The sequence below is a fragment of the Artemia franciscana genome, chromosome 8, assembly GCF_032884065.1.
Source record: "Artemia franciscana chromosome 8, ASM3288406v1, whole genome shotgun sequence".
NCBI lineage: Eukaryota > Metazoa > Arthropoda > Branchiopoda > Anostraca > Artemiidae > Artemia > Artemia franciscana.
Genome location: NC_088870.1, coordinates 35,761,209 through 35,781,620, shown reverse-complemented (window position 1 = coordinate 35,781,620; position 20,412 = coordinate 35,761,209). Strand labels below are relative to the sequence as shown.

Here is a 20,412-nt window from a genome sequence, read left to right as displayed (position 1 = left end):
CAGATTTTACTTCAAGGACAATCGGTGGTTCATAGACATGACATTACGGCAAGTGTCTTCCGGGAAAAGTTGAAATCACTGATAAACTACATAGGAAAACTTAGTGTTTGGGTCAGTGCGCTGCTGGATGTACTCAGTGGAATGGCAAAAACGAGGATTCCCACACGCACATATTTTAATATGGCTACATGATAAAATTACTTCTAGTGAAATTGACGACGTGATTTCAGCTAAAATTCCTGATGAAAATTTCGATAAGGGGCTATATGATATTTTTGTTAAAAATATGATACATGGACCTTGCGGTGCACTGAATGAAAAATCACCATGCATGGCCAAAGGAAAGTGCACAAAGCAATATCCTCGACTTTTAGTACCCAACACAATTACTGGCAATGATGGTTACCCACAATATAGAAGAAGATCTACTGAAGATGGCGGTGAAACAGCAATAATAAAGAAGCATAACGGTACCACCATCGAGGTAGATAATCAGTGGGTTGTTCCATATTCACATTTATTGTCAAAAACATTTAATGCACACAAAAACGTTGAGTACTGTAACTCCGTAAAGGCAATCAAATACATATGTAAATACGTCACCAAAGGCAGTGACATGGCAGTTTTTGACTTGCAGTCCAAAATGAGTGATATCGATGAAATCGCACAATATCAGGCTGGAAGATACATTAGCAGTAATGAAGCTGTTTGGCGAATTCTTTCATTTCCGATACATGAACGAAGTCCAGCTGTTGTTCACTTAGCGGTACATATACAGAATGGACAACGTGTTTATTTTTCGGAATCCAACGTGTGACAAAGAGCCCTGAATCCACCGGAAACAAAGTTAACTGCTTTCTTTTCGTTATGTTAAAATGATTCTTTTGCAAAAAAACTGCTGTATACTGAAGTGCCTTCGTATTATACGTGGAATGCTAAAAATGAAGTATTTGAATTTCGGAAACAGGGTAAGTCAGTCGACGGCCAACCTACCATCTTTAAAGATACCACGATAGGAAGACTTTACACCATTCACCCCAATCAACATGAATGCTTCTTTCTCCGCCTGCTTTTGGTGAATGTACCCGGTCCGACGTCCTTTGATTATTTGAGAACTGTAAACGGTATTATACATGACACTTACTGTGGTGCATGCCAAGCTCTGAATTTATTGGAGAATGACCAACACTGGGATAACTGCATCAATGACGCGTGCGAAACGTCAACTCCAAGTCAAATTCGTCCATTGTTTGGAATCATACTAAAACATTTGTGATAAAATTGATTCTGGCATGAATTCAATCAAAAAATGACATAGCGTTGGCAGTTACGTCGTCCGGAATAGCCGCAACGTTGCTGCCTGGTGGAAGAACTGCTGATTCCGCTTTGAAATTGTCTCTGAATTTTCATTCTACAGAAACTCCCACGTGCAATATTTCCAAATCATCTAGGATGGGTAAAGTATTGCAGCAATGCAAACTTATTATTTGGGATGAGTGCACAATGGCACACAAAAAATTGCTCGAGGCTCTGGATCAATCATTGAGAGATTTGCGAGGGAATTCGAAACCCTTTGGCAGCACATTAATATTGCTTGCGGGAGATTTCAGGCAAACATTACCTATAATACCTAGATCAACCCCTGCAGACGAAATGAATGAAATGAACACGTAAAGACATTAAAATTAACTACAAATATGCGTGTCCGATTGCAAAACGATGACTCTGGTCAAACATTTTCAGATCAATTGCTGGCAATTGGAAACGGAAAGCTCCCAGTAGACTGAATTGCAGGACGTATACAACTGCCTGCTGAATTCTGTAATTTAGTGACGTCCAAAAATGAATTGGTTGAAAAAGTATTTCCAAATATTCTAACCAATTATAAAAATCATAAATGGCTAAAAGAACGTGCGATTCTGGCAGCCAAGAATAAAGACGTCCACGAAATCAATAATATTGTTTTGACCAAGATTCGAGACCAGGCAGTCCTTTACAAGTCAGTCGACAGAGTTCTGGAACCAAATGAGGTGGTTAATTATCCATCTGAATTTTTGAATTCCCTGGATCTCCCAGGCTTTCCACCACACGTGCTACAACTAATAATAGGCGTACCAATAATATTTTAAAGAAATATCAACCCACCAAAGCTTTGCAATGGCACGATACTTGCCGTAAAAAAAGAACAATGGAAAACGTAATAGAGGCAACAATCTTGACAGGGCCTTTTGAGGGTGAGGCTGTTCTTATTCCTCGCATTCCCATGATTCCAACGGATCTGCCTTTTCAATTTAAAAGATTGCAATTCCCAATCCGATTAGCATTTGCAATCACGATCAACAAAGCTCAAAGGCAATCATTAGAAAAATGCGGTATAGATCTTAATACAGATTGTTTTTCCCATGGACAATTGTACGTTGCATATTCGAGGGTCGGTAAACCTGACAATCTATTTATATGCACTGACAATGGGACAGCGAAGAATGTTGTATATTCGCAAGTTTTACGTGGTTAATTTGTATTGTATATGTATATCTATCTATCTATCTATATGAAAATAAGTTGTATGTATGCATGTTTGTTTGTTTGTAAAAAAGAGCGTTTGCATATGACGTCATTATAAGTATATAAGGCTTTCTATATGCACAGACAATGGGACAGCCAAGAATGTTGTATATTCGCAAGTTTTACGTAGTAAAAAACATATATATATATATATATATATATATATATATATATATATATATATATATATATATATATATATATATATATATATATATATATATATATATATATATATATCTATATTCACAGGTGGGACACAGGGACACGACTACAATGGCGTGTAACTAATATGGCGCGTAACGACTTACGCGCACGGGGGAGCTTGGGGGGGGGCGCGAAGCACCCCCACCTACTAGGAGTTGGAGTGGCGCGACAGCTAGTTTTCTATAAGAATACATAGTTCGGCTTGCAATTTGTTTTTTTTATTTAATTTCTGTTTTTTTAAACTAATGCATGTTTTGATTGTGGCTCACCGCACATGAATAATTAAAACGAAATTTACATTTTTTATTTTTTTTGGCTAAATGGCTTTATCGTAGTTTGATCGGACGATTTTGATAAAAAAAAGGGGTGGGTGAGGAGGCCTAGTTGCCCTCAAATTTTTGGTTGCTTAAAAATGAAACTAGATTTTTTAATATTTTGACGAATGTTTTTCTTAGTAATAAACATACGTAGCCTACCTTACGAATTAACTTATGTAACGAACTTCTATACTTGTGAATTTTTATTACGTATATGAGGGGGTGTGCCCCCTCGTCAATACTCGTTGTTTACACTAAAGCTTGAATTTTGTCCCAGTTCTTTAACAATGACCCCCGAATCACAAAAGCCTTAGAATAAATAGTTGAAATTACTAAAACTACTTTAGCGTAAAGAGCAAGGTATTGTGGAGGAGACGAAACCCCTTATATACGTTATATTTTATTTTCGTTTCAAGTTTAATGCTGCTCATTACTTCCAGTTGAAAAAAATATTTATTTTCTCGTTTTTTTTTTAAATAATGCCTGAAAATCCTGCACCCCCTTTATGGAAAAAATCCTGCACCCCCTTCTCTTCCCTCATGAAAAATTCCTCCATGGAAAGATAATCCCACGTAACCTCCTCCCTGTGACCCACCCCAACCCCAACGCCAAAAAGTCCCTTTGAAAACGTTTGTAAACTTCTAATTAACAATTACTAATGTAAACAATGGTCGAAGTTTGTAACTTGCAACCCCTCCTCCAGGGACTAGAGTGGATTAAGTAATCCCCAAAGACATAGTTATTAGGCTTTTCACTAGGCTGAACAGAGTGGCTATCTCAAAATTTTGATCTGGTGACTTTGGGAAAAAAATAGTGCGTGGGAGGGGGCCTAGGTGCCCTCCAATTTTTTGGCTACTTAAAAAAGGCATTAGAACTTTCAATTTCATTCAGAATGAGCCCTCTCGTGATATTCTAGGAAGATTGGGTCGATACGATCAACCCTGGAAAAAACAAACAAAAAAAACAACAAATAAACCCGCATCCGTGATCTGTCTTCTGGCAAAAAAACACAAAATTCCACATTTTTGTTGATAGAATCTTGAGACTTCTACAGTAGGGTTTTCTGATACGCTGAATCTGATGGTGTAATTTTCGTTAATATTCTATGACTTTTAGGGTGTGTTTTCCCCTATTTTCTAAAATTAGATATATTTTCTCAGGCTCCTAACTTTTGATGGGTAAGATTAAACTTGATGAAACTTATATATTTAGAATCAACATGAAAATGCAACTGTTTTGATGTAACTATTGGTATCACAACTCCGTTTTTTAGAGTTTCGGTTACAATTGAGCCGGGTCGCTCCTTGCTACAGTGAAAAATAGAGTATATTATTTTTTTTCAATGAAAAACACTATGTCAATAAAACGACTAGAAATTATGCCCTAAAACTTCTTCCACAAAACAAGCTTTTCAGAGAAGAGTAAAGAACTCCATTAAACCAAAAATGAGGAGAAATAAATTCAAATAATTTTCCAAGCGTAGAACTACCACAAATCACCATCAATAAATAAAAAAACAAAAACAAAACAAACAGAAATGAAAATAAATAACCGAGTCAAACTCGAAACGAGCTGAAATTAACATCAGTAGGGCTGACAACCCCCATGCCTTCTCAATACAAGTACATAATTTACACTTTACTGAAAAAAACTACAACAAATGAGCATGGATTGTCATTTTAATATACATATGCAGATATTTATTCCTTAGTTTTAGTATTTTTTATTATTTGATGTAAAAAAGTGAAAACATTTAGTATGTATTCCCATCACATTTTTTGACATTTTCCTTTAAATTTTCCGTTCACGCTGAAGAAGGGAGGCGATTGTCCTCCCAGAATATTTACTTTTTTTTATCAGTATTTTTGTTGGCCTTAAAAAATCCCATGTTTGATCGTTTTCTCTTTTTCTTTCTAGTATTCACAAAAGCTCCTGGACCCTAGTGCTTTATTCTAATCCCTTTTTGAATTTATATCTTATCAACCTTTAGTCACTGGTGGATCCAGGAGTGACAGCCGGGGGGGGGGAGGGGCTCCTGACACCCTTCAAGATTTTTTTGACGCTCTCTTTCTCTGTTTTTTTCCTTTTTTCACTCTTTTTTAGAATAAACTAGCTGTTGGTACAACAAGTTACAACTAAGTTACGAGGTTCTTCCAAACATGAAATTTCATTTCATGTTCGTAAGTTAAAAATACCTCATTTTTTCGAATTTTTCAGAATTAACTTCCACCCCCCAACTCCCCTAAACAGAGCAGATCCGTTCCGGTTATGTCAATCACGTATCTTGGACTTGTTTTTATTCTTCCCACCAAGTTTCATCCTGATCTCTCCGCTTTAAATGTTTTCCAATATTTCCAGTTCTCCTCAACTCCCCCCCCCCCCAATGACTCTGGATCCGGTTGGGATTTAAAATAAGAGCTCTGAGACACGATATCCTTCTAAATATGGAATTTCAGTAAGGTTCAGTCACTCCTTCGTAAGTTAAAAATACCTCATTTTTTCTAATTTTTCAGAATTATACTTGGTAGATATTAGAACTATATTTGGTAGATACCAAGTGCCATAAAAAGTATTGGTTAGTGGATGGTGGTAATTAAACTTTATTTGAATTATCAGTGCAAACACATTTAAAAGAATTTGGAATTGTTTCGTGGGCCAGGCTCCGTGGCCCCTGTATTAGTGAAACTGATTTAAAGGTCAATCCCAATGAATTTTTTCTAACACAGCAATTCATCCTGTTGTAACTGAGCTGTGCCTTTAGGGAGGTCCCTATTAATTTTGACATTTGAGGGGAGGACTTTCAATTTTCGTAAATAAGGTCAATCGACTATATAGCTTAAAATCTCATCTAATTGATTGATCTAACCCAGTGATTCTCGACCGATTTAGGGTTATTTATATTTTTTATTCAAAAGGTTCCGTGTATTCACTTGAAGGAAGCTTTTGTATTTTTTTTTCAGATCGTCCTCTAGGTATATTCATACTAAGGCAAAATAATGTCTGAATGTAACAACCTTATACAACGTATGTCATTGCAGTACTATCATGTTGTGTTGCCAGGTTGGGCTGTTTCTTACCAATTGGGCCACACAATTTTCACCTTCGCGGAACAAGTGACTAAGAACCCGCGAGGCGTGTTTTCAGGCTATAATGTTTCAAATCTCACTACTTTTGGGCTAGAAATTTAATTCGCTGGAAACCCCAACCCCTCCAAAAAAAATTGTTTGTTATACCTATTTAGTCATTTACCTTCTTTGAAGTCTTGAACCACAATGTGATCATAATGTGTCTTGGACTGTGGTTACCCCCTTCTGATTTTTTTGGGTGCCCACCTCATTTTTTCATCACCATTCCTTGAAAAAGTATATAAACGGTTTACCGAGCGTTCTCTATTTTTGGGCAATTTTTGGGGCTAGTAATTATGCCGGTCTGGGCTACATGTTCTGCAGAAAACCGTGCATCAGTGGTATCAGGTAGCTGGTTTTCTCTTTAAGTGCATATGAGTGTGAAGACACAGTGTGAGGAGTGTGAAGGAGCACAGTTCAATCAAAAATGTTTTTTTTAATAAATGCTCTGAGGGATAATCAGCCAAAGGGTTTACATCCAGCCAATGACCCACGAAAATATTACCATGCCTTACGGGGCCTGTACCCCACTTTGGAAATCACAGCTTTAACCCCATAATTATGAAGATCCTCAATCGTAATTTAATCATATAGTAATATAAGGTATAAGATGTTTTATTAAAATATAAGAATTAAAACCCTAAAAATGACGAGTACGTAGCTTACTATCTAGTTTCATCAGCTTTATGATCATGTTTTAAAACTTCTAGTTCTTCTTCTACTTGTTTGAGTTCCTTACGGATGTTTTCCATCTAGAAAAAAAAGAAAGAAAATGAATTCAAGAAATAGAACCGGTGTCAAGCTAGCTATGCAAGATCCTCCTATAAAATTTTGCGGAAGAAGAAAAAAGAAAGAAAATAAGTCTGTTTTTCTTGGTCCTTAAAATTATATGAAACTTCGTTTATTATTTTTTTCTTTTGTAACATTTAAAAAAGCAGAATTCCGTCATTTCGAACTCATGCGACATCACTTTACGCGTAAATATGCGGCTCAGCAACCAAAAATAAAGACTAAGCAAAACAGAAAGAAAAATGTGTAGCAATCTGAAAGCAATTCTCCAAACCCATGAATTAGAACTCCTTCGTATCAAGCCTACTTCTTTTAGCCCTTTTTTTCAAATTTATAGAAAAAAACGAGAAGAATGCTTTCATTGGAATATTAATTTTTCAAAAAATGATGCTATTGTTATTGGATCCAATGAGTTATTTAAAAATTGTTAAATAAATAAATCAAATAAATCGTGTTTAAACTTTGTTTGTAAAATTTAAAAATTTTGGACTTAAGCCGTATTTGGCGACGTTATATAGTTCTGGGCGGACGTGTATTCTGATCAATGACCAAAAACATTACAACTTAAATTATTGTCGGGGTCTTAAATAATTTAAGACCCTAAACCGCTCACGCAACCTTGAGGATTTGATCAAGTCACCGATTTTATCATACCATTGCAACATCTTTAAGAGCGCATCCAGGGATTGCGTTTCTGGAGGATGGGGGAGGGTTAGGACCCACAAAGTTATTTCCAGGCAGTGGGCAGAGGCTGGGCTGAGGCTTATTTTCGTGTAAATTTCACTTAATTCTGAACAAAAAACAAATAATTACGAAAATTTTCATTTGAAAGTGACAAATTAGTCTTTTTTAAATGATATTTTGTCACAGCGAAATCAGAATAATGCTTCACCCTATGGAAATGAGATAATACCCTATTTCAACACAAAAACACACAAAAATGAAGTGAAAGAGCCTGATATCTTGTGAATCTATCGAAAACCCTTTTCCAACAGAAAGATGAAACATTTCTTAAATATAGAATATCAAACAGGGAAAGTCTGTCAAATGACAAAGATACTAACGAACCAATTATTTACCATGAGGCTCACTCATGGAACAGTTTTTTATGGCAAGTAATTGAGAATGATACAGTACATTAAATAGCAATATTCTCGCATTTCTGATGGTCATTTTTAGCATAAAGGTTAGTTTTTCCAACTATTTTGACAAGAGAAAATTCATTCGAAAATGGACCGTTTTCTGTCCTTTTCATTTTCGAAATTCATCGAATGTTGTAAAGATGCTAAATCCAGCCTCTTCCAGAAATTACACAATGAATATTCCACTTCAATTAGCGGTGATAAATCACGCTTGAATCCTTATTTAACTTCTGTTAGAGGCATGAGTTCTGCTAATAACAAAACCCCCAAGTGGTGCATTATATTTAGATTTATCACCTGGCAGTAAATGTTTTCCACTGGCTGTAAAATTGTATTTTGTTATAAAATTTTGTATGAAAGCTATAAAAACTAAAATTGATTTTGAGTTTTATACACAACTTGTTAATTGTCTTAGAAATAAAAAAAAATATATTTGCTTTCACTTAAAAGCGTATAATATTTATAATCAACCTGATAAACGTCGTATATAGCCATATTCTAGTGATTACGGCCTTATATGTGCATGATCGGTTCTAGAAATTTATCCCCCAGAAAACACCCCCGGAAAATAAGCCTCCCGTGGAAAATACCCAATTGGAAAATACCCACCCCCCGGTGGAAAATAAGCGATTCCAAATTTGAGAATTTCATTCGAGATTTTTTTTTTTCGGTAGGAAGAAGGGATTTAGGTACTTGTGTATAAGACTCCACTCAAACAAGTTCATGCTGTGTAAAACTTGATAAGAAACTGGTTTCTTCGTTAGTTTCTTTCAGTTTAGCGTGAGACAAGACAAAGACAAGTGACAGAATAGATGGGAAATATAATTTTGGGTTATATATTTGGACATAAGGGGGAGGGGGAGGTAAAGTATTTGGACAGTTTGAAGTCAGAAAACAATTCTCAGTTCATAATATACAGAATAATTGTACAGGGTGACCCAAAAAGATTCGTACCCATATTTTATTCGATAAAAAATCCATTTTTTAACAAATATCCTTTCTGTTGCAGGACATAAAAGGTGAACCTTTGGATGATCGTTTGCAGCTATAGTTGCCCCAAACATGTCTTGGACCAATCAGCAGAAGATATTCTCCCTGGAGACCTTCAGTTTCGAAAACTTTTCAACTGTCACAACTTATTTTTCTACCTATTTTGGACGAATGTTTCCAAAATAGTTGTGGTCTTATGTTCTAAAGCCACAGGGGGAACTTATTCAGGCTGGAAAAAGAGGAAAATATTGCTGCAGTGAGGGACTCAGTAGAATGCAACCCTAGGAAATCAGTGCATAGACGCAGCCAAGAACTCGGAATGACAAAGGAGTGCAAGGACATGCAAGGAGTGCAAGGACAGAAGAAAAAATTGCAGCAGCAAGGAACTCAGTAGGACGGAGCCCTAGAAAATCAGTACATAGACACAGCCAAGAACTCGGAATGACAAGGGAGTCACTGTGGCGTGTTCTCACGTTTAATTGGACAGTGTAGTCCCTCACTACAGCAATGTTTTCTTCTTTCCTTGCACTCTCTTTCCTGCCCGAATAAGTTCCCCCGTAGCTTTAGAAATAAGTCCACTACCGTCCCATGCTCACTGAATTTCGTAACCCAAGTAACAATCGTGATTTTGGTGGAAAGTTGCGACAATGGAAGTTTTCGAAACTGAATTTGTACACTCTGGTATGATTTTGTCGCAAAATAGATCTCCAGGGAGAACATCTCCTGCTGATTGGTCCAAGACATGTTTGGGGCAACTATAGCTGCAAACGATCATCCAAAGGTTCACCTTTTATGTCCTGCAACAGAAAGGATATTTGTTAAAAAATGGATTTTTTATCAAATAAAATATGGGTACGGATCTTTTTGGGTCACCCTGTATCTAACACATTTTGCATTCAGACCCACTATGCTTTACCCCCCCCCCCTAATGTGCAAATATAAAGCCCAAATTTGTTTCTAAAGTAACGAAGAAACCGGTTTGTTCTTGACTTTTACAAATCGTAAACTTGAGTGAGTGGCGTATAATACACAAGTACCGGAATTTTTCATGGCGAGAGAGACGGATTTCCCGGTATTATTTAAAAACAACTAGAAATTAAATTTAAATAACACAAGTTTTTTTCCAACTGAAAGTAAGGAGCATTATCAAAACTTAAAACGAACAGAAATTATTACGTGTATGAAAGTGGTTCCCTCCTCCTCAAGACCTCGCTCTTTTCGCTATAGTTTTTTTTATAGAATTTTAAAACAAAGCGTATTATTCTAAATAAACGGCCATTGTGTTTCAGGAATCGTTGTTAAAGAATTAGGACAAAAAGTTCAAAAGTTTAGTGTATAGAGCAAGTCTTGTGGAGGGGACAACTCCTTTCATATAAGTAACAACTTCTGTTATTTTTAAGTTTTGAAGTTACTCCTTACTTTCAGTTGAAAAAACTTGTTTTGTTTTAAATTTAATTTCTGGTTGTTTTTAAATAATACTGGGAAATTCGGCTCTCTCTCCATGAAAAATCCAGTACTTGTGACACTTGTTTTTTTTTTCCCCTTTAATTTCTGAATGCTTTCAAATAATATGGGGAATCTGGCTCTCTCTCCATGAAAAATTCTGACACTTTTGTATTATTTGCCACTGATTCAAGTTTACGTAGCTGTGTTGGCCTCAGGCGGCTTGGTGCTGCAGTGAGTTATTAGTAGTAGTAGTAGTAGTTTATTAGTTTCTTCGTTACTTTGGAAAAAATTTGGACCATGTATTTGCACAATAGGGGAAGGGGGGGGGGTTAAAGTATAGAGGGTCTGGATAAAAAAATGTGGTATGAATTGTGGTATGAAATTTGGTATGAGGTAAGAATTGTTTTCTGACTTCAAACTGTCCAAATACTTTACCCCCGCCCCCGCTTATGCACAAATTATATATTTCACATCTATTCTGTCACTTGTCTTTGTCTTGTCTCACGCTAAGCTGAAAGAAACTAACGAAGAAGCCAATTTGTTCTCGAGTTTTACACAGTGTAAACTTGAGTGAGCGGCACATAATATACAAGTACCAAAATTACTTCCCCCTACGGAAAATAAAACAACAAAACTCAAATAAAATTCTCAAATTTGAAAAGTATTATTCTCTACGGGGAGGATATTTTCTGGGAGGGTGGTATTTTCCGCGGGGAGGCGTATTTTCCACGGGGGGGTATTTTCCGGGGGACGGGGTAAACGCCGGCCACCCTATTGATTGCACCTCAATTCATAATTTTGGTGTTCATTTACTTATCACACATTAAATATCAGCAAATTAAGTTGGCACTACAAAAAAGATAAAGATTTCAGACGTTTATAACTTTGAATCTCAGGTAATTTTATGATCCAAATAAATGGAAAGGGTAAAAGGGTATCCCAATCCCTCCTTCTGTCATAGGGAAATCAAAATCATTGAACATAGACACATCTAATTTGAGCTTTCATAGAATAATCTTTTCATATTCTATTCGTTGCATGAATTGGTGTGTATTCTATCATCTTTTAAGGTTCAATTAGAGCTTCAGGACAATTAAGAACTTTTAGTTTGGAAGACATCCCAAAATTCAAAGGCGTTTTTAAAAATCTTTTTCTGGTTAGTTGATTTTTACTCTTGTGTTTTCAAAGTTTGCGATTGGCTAAATACTGCCAATAAGAGGATAGAGCCATGTAATTTAAGTAAGTCCTTTTGGCGGTAATATGTTCTGTTCTTGTGATAGGTTATTCAGTATTATTAACGGAATCGCAAATCAATGACAGCATAATTTTCAATATTCCTTAAATTGAACATTTCTTAATTGAATTTCTTAAATTGAACACTCAATGTTTGTATCAAGAATCCATTTTGTCTTCCAAAATTTTTGAAAATTTGTCCGAGAATTTCACTCCTAACGTGAAAACACTGCGCTTTACTGCCTAGGCTAAGTTATGACCATAGGTTTGTTATATGAATAGATACAAGATAATATAGAAAAGAACTGAAATAAACGAGCAGATAAACATCCACCCAGCATCCAATAATAAATCATGGTAATAGAGAAGCAGACATAAATTACCGGTTGCGCCATCTTCCAATACTTTATAAAATTTTGCAGTCGGCTTTGGAGACACAGACTGTTACACTGCTTTTATGATTGTATGTACATTAGTACGTGTATGGTTATAAAAAAACGGTCAAATCTGCCGAAGAAAAATGACCAAGCAATTTTGCCATGTAAATTCCAGCTGGTATCTCTGATTGAGGTTTGACATCGTTGTACAAAATTTTACAGATGAAGAGGCCTTTAAATAGGTATTTAAAAAGAAAACCAGATTTTCTCATTGTATAAACAGGAAGCTTTTATCTCCTGTTTGGAGACTTTCTCCTGTTTAGTCTCCTGATTGGAGCTTGAAACCTCTACGAGAGGGTTGCATCTAATAAAGTGATTTTCTCTAAGATCTGCTCTTTTGGCGGAGACACTGAAAAAACGGATTTTTTAACTCTGAGTTAAAAGAGAAGCAAAACAGTTAAAAGAGAAGCAAAACAAATATTTACGGCAATAAAGAAATTTGATTCATTGGGCGACTTAAAGTCTGTCTGTGACATCCAATTCTTGTAAGAAACTAAATTTAGTGTAACAGACGTGCAAAAATAGATCCCACTTTCATGTGATTAGCATTTTCAGGTAAGTTATCAATCATTTTGTCGGCAATTACCTGTATCACCCACTGACCAAAGGCCTTACACAAGGATTGACAACAAAATATATTAGGCGAAATATTTGCAAGTTATCTCTTTTTTCATTGCAGAGAGTTTTAGTGTTTTCTCAAAATTTATTTTTGGGCTGTTTGTTTTATAGCTCTGAGAATTTTTGTGGCGGCTTCTTTCACGTGGCTTTTAAACTTACTCCGTTTTCTTTCTATCTTGGCAGCAGGGTATCCTGATGAGTTGGAAGCCTGATCAATACCTTTGTCACTGACTTGTAGGGTGGCGAAGTGGCTATAAAGTTCAAGAACAAAATATTCTTGGTATCTATCTATTTTCAGCTTAGATATATCTATTTTCTGACTTGGTACAGGTGCTTTCTTCGTACTGAGTCGTATCTTTAGCAGGAAGTGGTCAAATAAGCCATCTCCACAGGTGTTTTTGTCATCGATAGAAATCACCTTATGCAATAAAAAAAGATAGAAATAATATTACGAGCTCAGCAAAGTAAGGAAGAGATCAAAGGCTCCGCCGATTTGGAGTTTATGAAATCTCGGTTTTATCAGTGTACTTTTACCGACATTTGGGGTCTTGTAATGCAAGATCTTTGAGACTTATGCACCATCAATGAGTGAGGTATTAACAAGCATAGCAGTCGTTCTTCTTTGATGTAGGCACTTCATTTTACACTTTTCTCATCAATATAAGGGGTATCCAGCCATTGGGATTTGAGACGGGTGTTCAATATTTCTACGGGAAGGATCTAATTTTTTATAAAGGGGGGGGGGCGGAGGGACAGGCTGTAACTGATTTTTTTTCAACACTTTACACTTTTTCATCTAAGATTTTTATGTTGCAAGAGTTTCTCTTGCAACATAAAAATCTATCCGTCGATAGGTTATATAACCTATCTATCTTTCGACGTTTTCAAATTCTGAAATCCCCAATTTCTTATCTAACTGTTCTTGGAAAACTCTTCTCAAATTCTCATCCTGAATCTATCAGCTACATAACTACGCAAAATAGAGTTACCCTCGCTAAAGCTAAAAAATACATTCAGACAGGGGCAGATCCAGAATTGTATTTAGGGAGGAGGGCACATAACAGGTTGCTTCGGCAAACTTACGAAAAAAGAAATATCCGCAATTTAAAGGGAACCTCGACAATTATGTGTTGCAGGTAGGTAGAGGAAATGGTTGTAAATTTAATCTAAAATCTGGTAAGGATTAAAGTTCTAATAAATCTGTTGAAATTAAAATGGTATAAAAACACTGATACAACAATGGTAAGTTATAAAAACAACCCCGCTATAAAAAAAAAATAAATAAAAAGCACTTCACCATCTATAAAAAAATATGATAATTATTATTTTCTGCATAATTTTTTGCTTTTGTGCTTCTGACCACTATAGCGAGCAAATTAAGCTTTTTATTGTCAAAAAAAGAAACAAAACTGATCTTGAACCATCTTTTGGGGTCATACACTTTTTGTGACAATTTGCATAGGTTAAATCATTCAGCATGTCGCCTAACTTTGTGCCATTGCTTAGCAACTATGATAGTAATGGAGAGTAGGAAATGAGGATAAAGATACAACTTGTATATTCGTAAAAGGTATGTTAAACATTAAATACTAGTTCTTTTAGGAGAGTAACAAGAAAAACAGAAGGAAGAGATAGAAATGCATATAAGACATTTAGATGGAGAGTTTTAAGTATAGGCAATAAAGCATTAACTAATCACTGTTTCTTTTTTAAAAATAGTGTTTTATTAAACAGTGTCAACTTCGACGAAAATTCAAAAATTAACTAATCAAAATTTTACTTTTCATAACAACGTAGCGTATATTTCCACTTTTTAAAGTTCGATATATTTCGCTTAAATTACAGAATTCACAATTTTATAAAGAAAAAGTCTATTTCTATATTTCCACTCCTGCCATATCTATTTATTACACGGTCGATGTCTACCTCGATATTTCGGTGAACGTTTATAATGGCCAGTCCTGTCAGTCTAGAGCCCTGTCAGTTTAAAGCTCTTCGTTAGTATTTCCTCTTCTATTCATCCTAAAATATTCGAGTAAAGGCCAAAATCGTTAGAAAAATATGAACTCAAATAAAGAGTCGTAAGTATACGAGTCGAAATACTCCTTAAAAAAATATTTATATATTTGCTATTTTTGTATTTGATAGGTATAGATTGGTGATTTAAATTGTAATGGTTTCAAGCTGTGGTAGATTTCTAATTATTTTTTTTTTTTCTTGAAATTTTCGGATATTCAATTCAAACGTTTAAATGTCGATATGTCTGCTGAGCACAAAAATATAAACTTGACATTTGACTCAGAATTAGCATTAAGAAAGAGAAGTGTCCTGTAAAAATTATAATTTATAAACAACTAATAGAGAAAATGTGATTCGATGGCATGTATCAAATAAGTATAAAAATCCTCAGCTGTATATATTGCAGTTGAGACAATTTTATGGACAGATATATACAGCCCCTATACAAAAATACAACTATACTTTATTACTGGTTGGTATTTAGAAGGTGAGAAATTCTGAAGTAATATTGAAGTTGCATTCCGTTTCCGTGGTTAACTCAAGTTGTGTGAATTTCCACTTTTTATCAACATTTTATTAGTGAATGTTCGAAAAGAATCGATGCCATTCCACTGATTCAAACTGAGAATTCAGAGACCTATCTATACCAGCTAGATAAAAAAATAAACACATAATTATTTGCCTTCTTTTATAAACAATTTTTCGAAAATCTATTCTTCTTAAATGATTACTCCGACCTTTGAGTATTTCAACTCAAATGCTCAGTTTTAAGTGTAAACCTACGGATCTTTATTAAAGTGCTAATGAGCTTGGTCTTTACTTTAATGTTTTAGGATGAACAGAGGAGGTGATATGTCGTATAATGAAAAGCTTTAATGAGATGAAAATAGGCAGTAAAGTGGCCTCAATTTGCTCACCAAAATCCAAAACTTAAATAAAAAATGTTTGCACTTCTCATACGTTTACTTTCTATTATACAAATCCCCTAAAAAACAACAATGTTGTAAAAACCACCCGCTTCATAAAAAAGAAAACCCAAAAAACCAAAACAGACAGCCAAAAAAGTAACGATATCAATTTCTTTGCCTCAGAGCCATAGCAAGACTCAAAAACAAATTTTTGACAGTAAAGAGAAGTAAATATTTTGCTTTTCAGCCCCGTTGTGACAGCACAATCCTGAAATATCATTTCGACAGCCTAAAGAAGTTAGGATTAAAAATTTCACTTTCTTGTTATTACGAAATGAAGATTTTCGCCTCCTAGTTGGCTTTTGTGGTAGTATGGACAGATTACCTTGATAAGCCTAAATTTAATTAAATACATTTGGCGGTATGCGTCATTAGTAAAATCTAACAGGGACCGCACAAAGTAATTGAAACGTTGTTTCAAACTTGCTTGGAAAAAGAAACAGTCTTATAATTAAAAACTTATTAAAAACCCAACTTAAAAACCAATTACAGAAAAAATAACTTTCGTCCCAACCCAAACCAGAGCAAGCAGTCCAAATCACAAATCCACCACTACATTAGGGGGGCACCCTCTGGATCCAACACTGCCTTTAGATACTACTAGACATGAATAAGGGACTGGAAAATAAATCACTTGCCTTTTTAGCACAGCTATCTTTTGTCATTCTGAGTCTTTTCAGTTCTTTACTACTCTTGCTGATTTTTTGCATGTAACTCAAGTAGTCGCTATGTTTGTCCCTCTTTGCATGAAGCTTCAAAATCTGATCACGTATGTCTGTATTGACTGCAGTCTAAGAAAAAAAGAATTAGATTTGACAATCTCAGAAGCAACATCGATTGTGTGACTCTTTACAGTGTTTGAGATTTTAGAATCAAGGGACTTGCGTGACACTTAACGTTAAACATGTTAGAGTATTTTGCTCATAATTAAAAAATATCAAGGCAATATCAGTTAAAATATTGTAATAATCATTATAATATGACAACTAATAGAATTATAATTAATTGGCTCTCGTACTGTATTTTATACAACGATGATAATTATGATTAATCATTAAAAAAACATTATTAATAATAGTTAGAACTACAAAAGTAATATTAGCCTTCGTTTTCTGTTTTACGGATTTAATTGGCTTCTCATCTTTTCAACTATGATCACCCAAAAATATCGACAATCTGTAGTGATTTTAAACATGGTGGGTAACAGAAAGAAGGTACCTAGATTTTTGATCATTTTCAATAGCTTGTCTAGCAGTTTGAAGCTGCTTTTTTGGAGCCAGTTTCTTTGTTTAAAGCAGAAATCTTGCAATTTTCCGTTTTAGTGACATCTATTGCAAAGAAAAATTGGAACGCTGTTTTAACTGACTAAGAGAGACATGAACCAAATAAAGTTCTAATTTAATGAAGGGGGATCAAGGCAATTAATTTGTTGTAAAGGATGATAGCGGCTGTGGCAAAAACAAACTTTGATACCTATACAGAAAGTCTGAATTTAAAACTGGACTCAATCCTCTGGTTGCTGTTTCAACTTTCAAAGAGTTTGACTGCTTAGAACGCTGAGGATGCGGAGCTGAAAACCCACTCTTCTTCGCACAGGAGTAAAATCGCATCCCTTTAGAAGGATTCTATTCTTCAAAAGACTGGCTGTGACGAGCTTGAACAAAAGCTATTGAACTTTGAAGTTAAAAATAGACAGTTAAACATAATTATTCACGGTTTACCGTCCGAACGTCTAGTCAAACGCCAAGTCTAATGTTAAAAATCTTTTTGAAAAAAAAAACACTAGGTCTAGCCGCTGATAGGGTTCATATAACAAACTATTACCGCCTTCCCGATAAACCAGCAAGCGGGGTTACCGTGCGTAGAAGGCCTAAAGCAATACTGGTCCTCATCTCATTACGTAATGAGATTGAGATCCAAATCGTTTTTAAATCTGTTTCGAAACTTGAAAGTTCCGGGACAGGTATTACAACAGACCTATCACCAGTGTTAAACAAACTTCAGCAGTTTCCTAATTAAAGGGAAAGAATTACGTGAAAGAGGTGATGTGTTAATGACCCATGTTAAACCAATGGGTGCAAAATTATGTCTAGAGATAAAAAAAGGCGCTAATCTCAACTGGGAAAAATATGAATAGTGTTTAAGTGTTCTGCGTTGTTTATATAACTGTTCATATCAGTCTGATACCAGAATAAGGTACAGTGCAAGATGATGCGTCTATCAAGAGGAATGTCGCGAGCGTTTTTTCATTCAGTATTTTCTATTTTATGTTTCTAGGCCTAAGATCACTATTCTTAAGGTTTCTTTTTTTGTTCATGCTGTATATATTTCTTATGTTGCAACTGAATTCGTCCAAGAAAACCAATATGTATTTATCTTTGACATGTACAATTCTGTCATGTCTGCCGTATACGACATGCATATTGTCATGTCGGTAATACACTCTAAACAAAGATCTGACAGAAAATGATAATTTCTGTGAAGCGGAACAACCGAGCAATGTCTCTAGGTAAATTCTGGCTAGTACATTTGGTTGAAAGTGGAAAACACTGATGTCTTTCTAAACAGTTTCTCGAGAAAAGAAAAAACTAGTCTCTTAAATTCCTGCCTGAAAAAATAATACTTATGGTATATCTTTAGCAGAGCACGTATCTCACACATTTATTTTACCAACGGGATACATGAGCTTCTCTACTCGGGTCCGAAACGGAAGTGAACCGAATGTTCACCAGCCTGTAGACATTTTTCACCGGACGACGTTAAGTTCGACTTTCAAAGCGATATTTGATTCCTCTTAGAACTGATGATTTATCTAGGCAGCTATTTAAGACTTAATGGTTTATTTAGGCAATTAGAAACTTCATTTAAATCAGTTTTTCGAACAGAAATCAGCTCTAACTGTTAGAAAATTGGTCATTTCACCTGAAAATTTTCTAGTTCTAACGAATTGTTAATACTAGGGATAGTGTTGCCACAATTGCCACGTATTATTATGTGACTTTAAGTGTCTTTCAGTGACAGAAGTTCTTGTCAATAAAAACAACAATAAAAACGGCTTTAAGGTGATTAGAACACTAAGTGCTTATTTCTCTAGACATTTTTGGCTATTATCAAGCTTGTTTCTCCTCTGACAACTCTGCTAATATCACCCATGTGAGCATTCATTTCCCTTGCTTAGTAGCAGAGCGAGTGAGACAAATATGGCTTAGTCAAACAGCATAATATTCAAGTTTCCGTTCACCGATCCTCAAAGACCAAATGAGTTCTTTTGGGCTACCACGAGACAGCCATTCTACCTAGATTTTAGGAGGAAAAGGTAAACAGGAAAACACCAGAGGGAGAAGGCCCTATATATACAGGACTTATAGGATGGTTCTGTATATATAGGACGAGCAGTACTATATATACAGACCGTAGGGGCCAAATTATAAGACAACAAAAATGGATAACTTACTTCCAGCTCGACGAAAATTGTTCCGTGAGAAAAGGATTCTCTTCCATAGTTTTCTTGTTGTTTTAAATCTTTGTCGTCACTGAAATTCAAGAAAAAATTGCGATTTACAGTAAAACTTGCTGTAGTATTTAATTCAATTATCTAAATAATATTTTATAAGATATATGTTAATATTTTATTAAATTGAACATTTATTTAACTTATGCAGAAGTAATATTTGTTTGTAGATAGCGAAACATGAAACTACATGGCAGTTACATTTGTTAAAACAAACCTGTAGGTTGCTAAAAAAGGATTTTGGCCCTGAATAGCAAAACACACTTATCTGATAGACATTGCTATGGTTTGATGCCAATTACCTTACTCTAATCGCTGCTATGTCAAGTTTTTATTGTTCTGAAGAGCGTTACAAACTCTGTCCTTGATTATCTGAATTCTGTGTGTTAAGAGATTCAGTTATTCAAATTAAAAATATTTTAAGCGTGAATTTTGGCATTTAAATCGTCTAAACTCATGAGACAAAGCGTCAATTCGATAATTGTCTTAAATGTCGCAGCACTTGGTCGCAGTTTATATATTGTTTAAATGTCATTTATCTACAAAAGTCGAAAGTTATAGACGAAGTCCTATGTTTCAAGCACCAAGTGACTTAATTATAACAACAGTAGGAAGCAGTCTGGATATTCCAAGGAGACCAAAAACATTTTTCTTGGATCGATCCTGAGAATCCTACATTATTATGTAATTTAATCTTATGCCTCATGCTCCCCATTTGTAACGATACCAAGTTTTTCTTCTTCTCTGAAATGGCTTTTAAATAATTACGGTAAAACAGGAAAATTTATCCAGGAAAATAATCGTTGGGCATCTAAAACGTTACTTGATCAAGATTTACTTTATAATCTTTCTTTTTAGTTCCGCTTCATAGAGCTCTTCCAAAGGTCGTAAGAGTATCTTGTTTTGTCCTTGAATATATTGTTCGACGTTTAAATAAGATTCAAATTACTCAAAATCCTTATGTAGGATAAGAATTCAATTCATTTTCTGTGAATCACACTAGCGCACCTGCACGGGCTAAAAGTTGTTCAAATAAGATCAAAAT

The 20,412-nt window shown here is 35.1% G+C and overlaps 1 protein-coding gene across 1 annotated transcript in view; it reads right to left on the bottom strand.

Moving 5' to 3' along the window:
* Positions 1–6,813: 6,813 nt before the first annotated feature.
* Positions 6,814–20,412, bottom strand: part of LOC136030354 (probable valine--tRNA ligase, cytoplasmic) — an 81,445-nt gene continuing 67,846 nt past the window's right edge. Inside the window, exons 18-20 of the mRNA XM_065709272.1 lie at positions 19,311–19,389; positions 16,495–16,647; positions 6,814–6,966 (exon numbers count right to left, since the gene is read on the bottom strand). Coding sequence (XP_065565344.1) covers positions 6,880–6,966; positions 16,495–16,647; positions 19,311–19,389 — 319 coding nt within the window. The 3' untranslated portion in view covers positions 6,814–6,879. The remainder of the gene's footprint in view (positions 6,967–16,494; positions 16,648–19,310; positions 19,390–20,412) is intronic.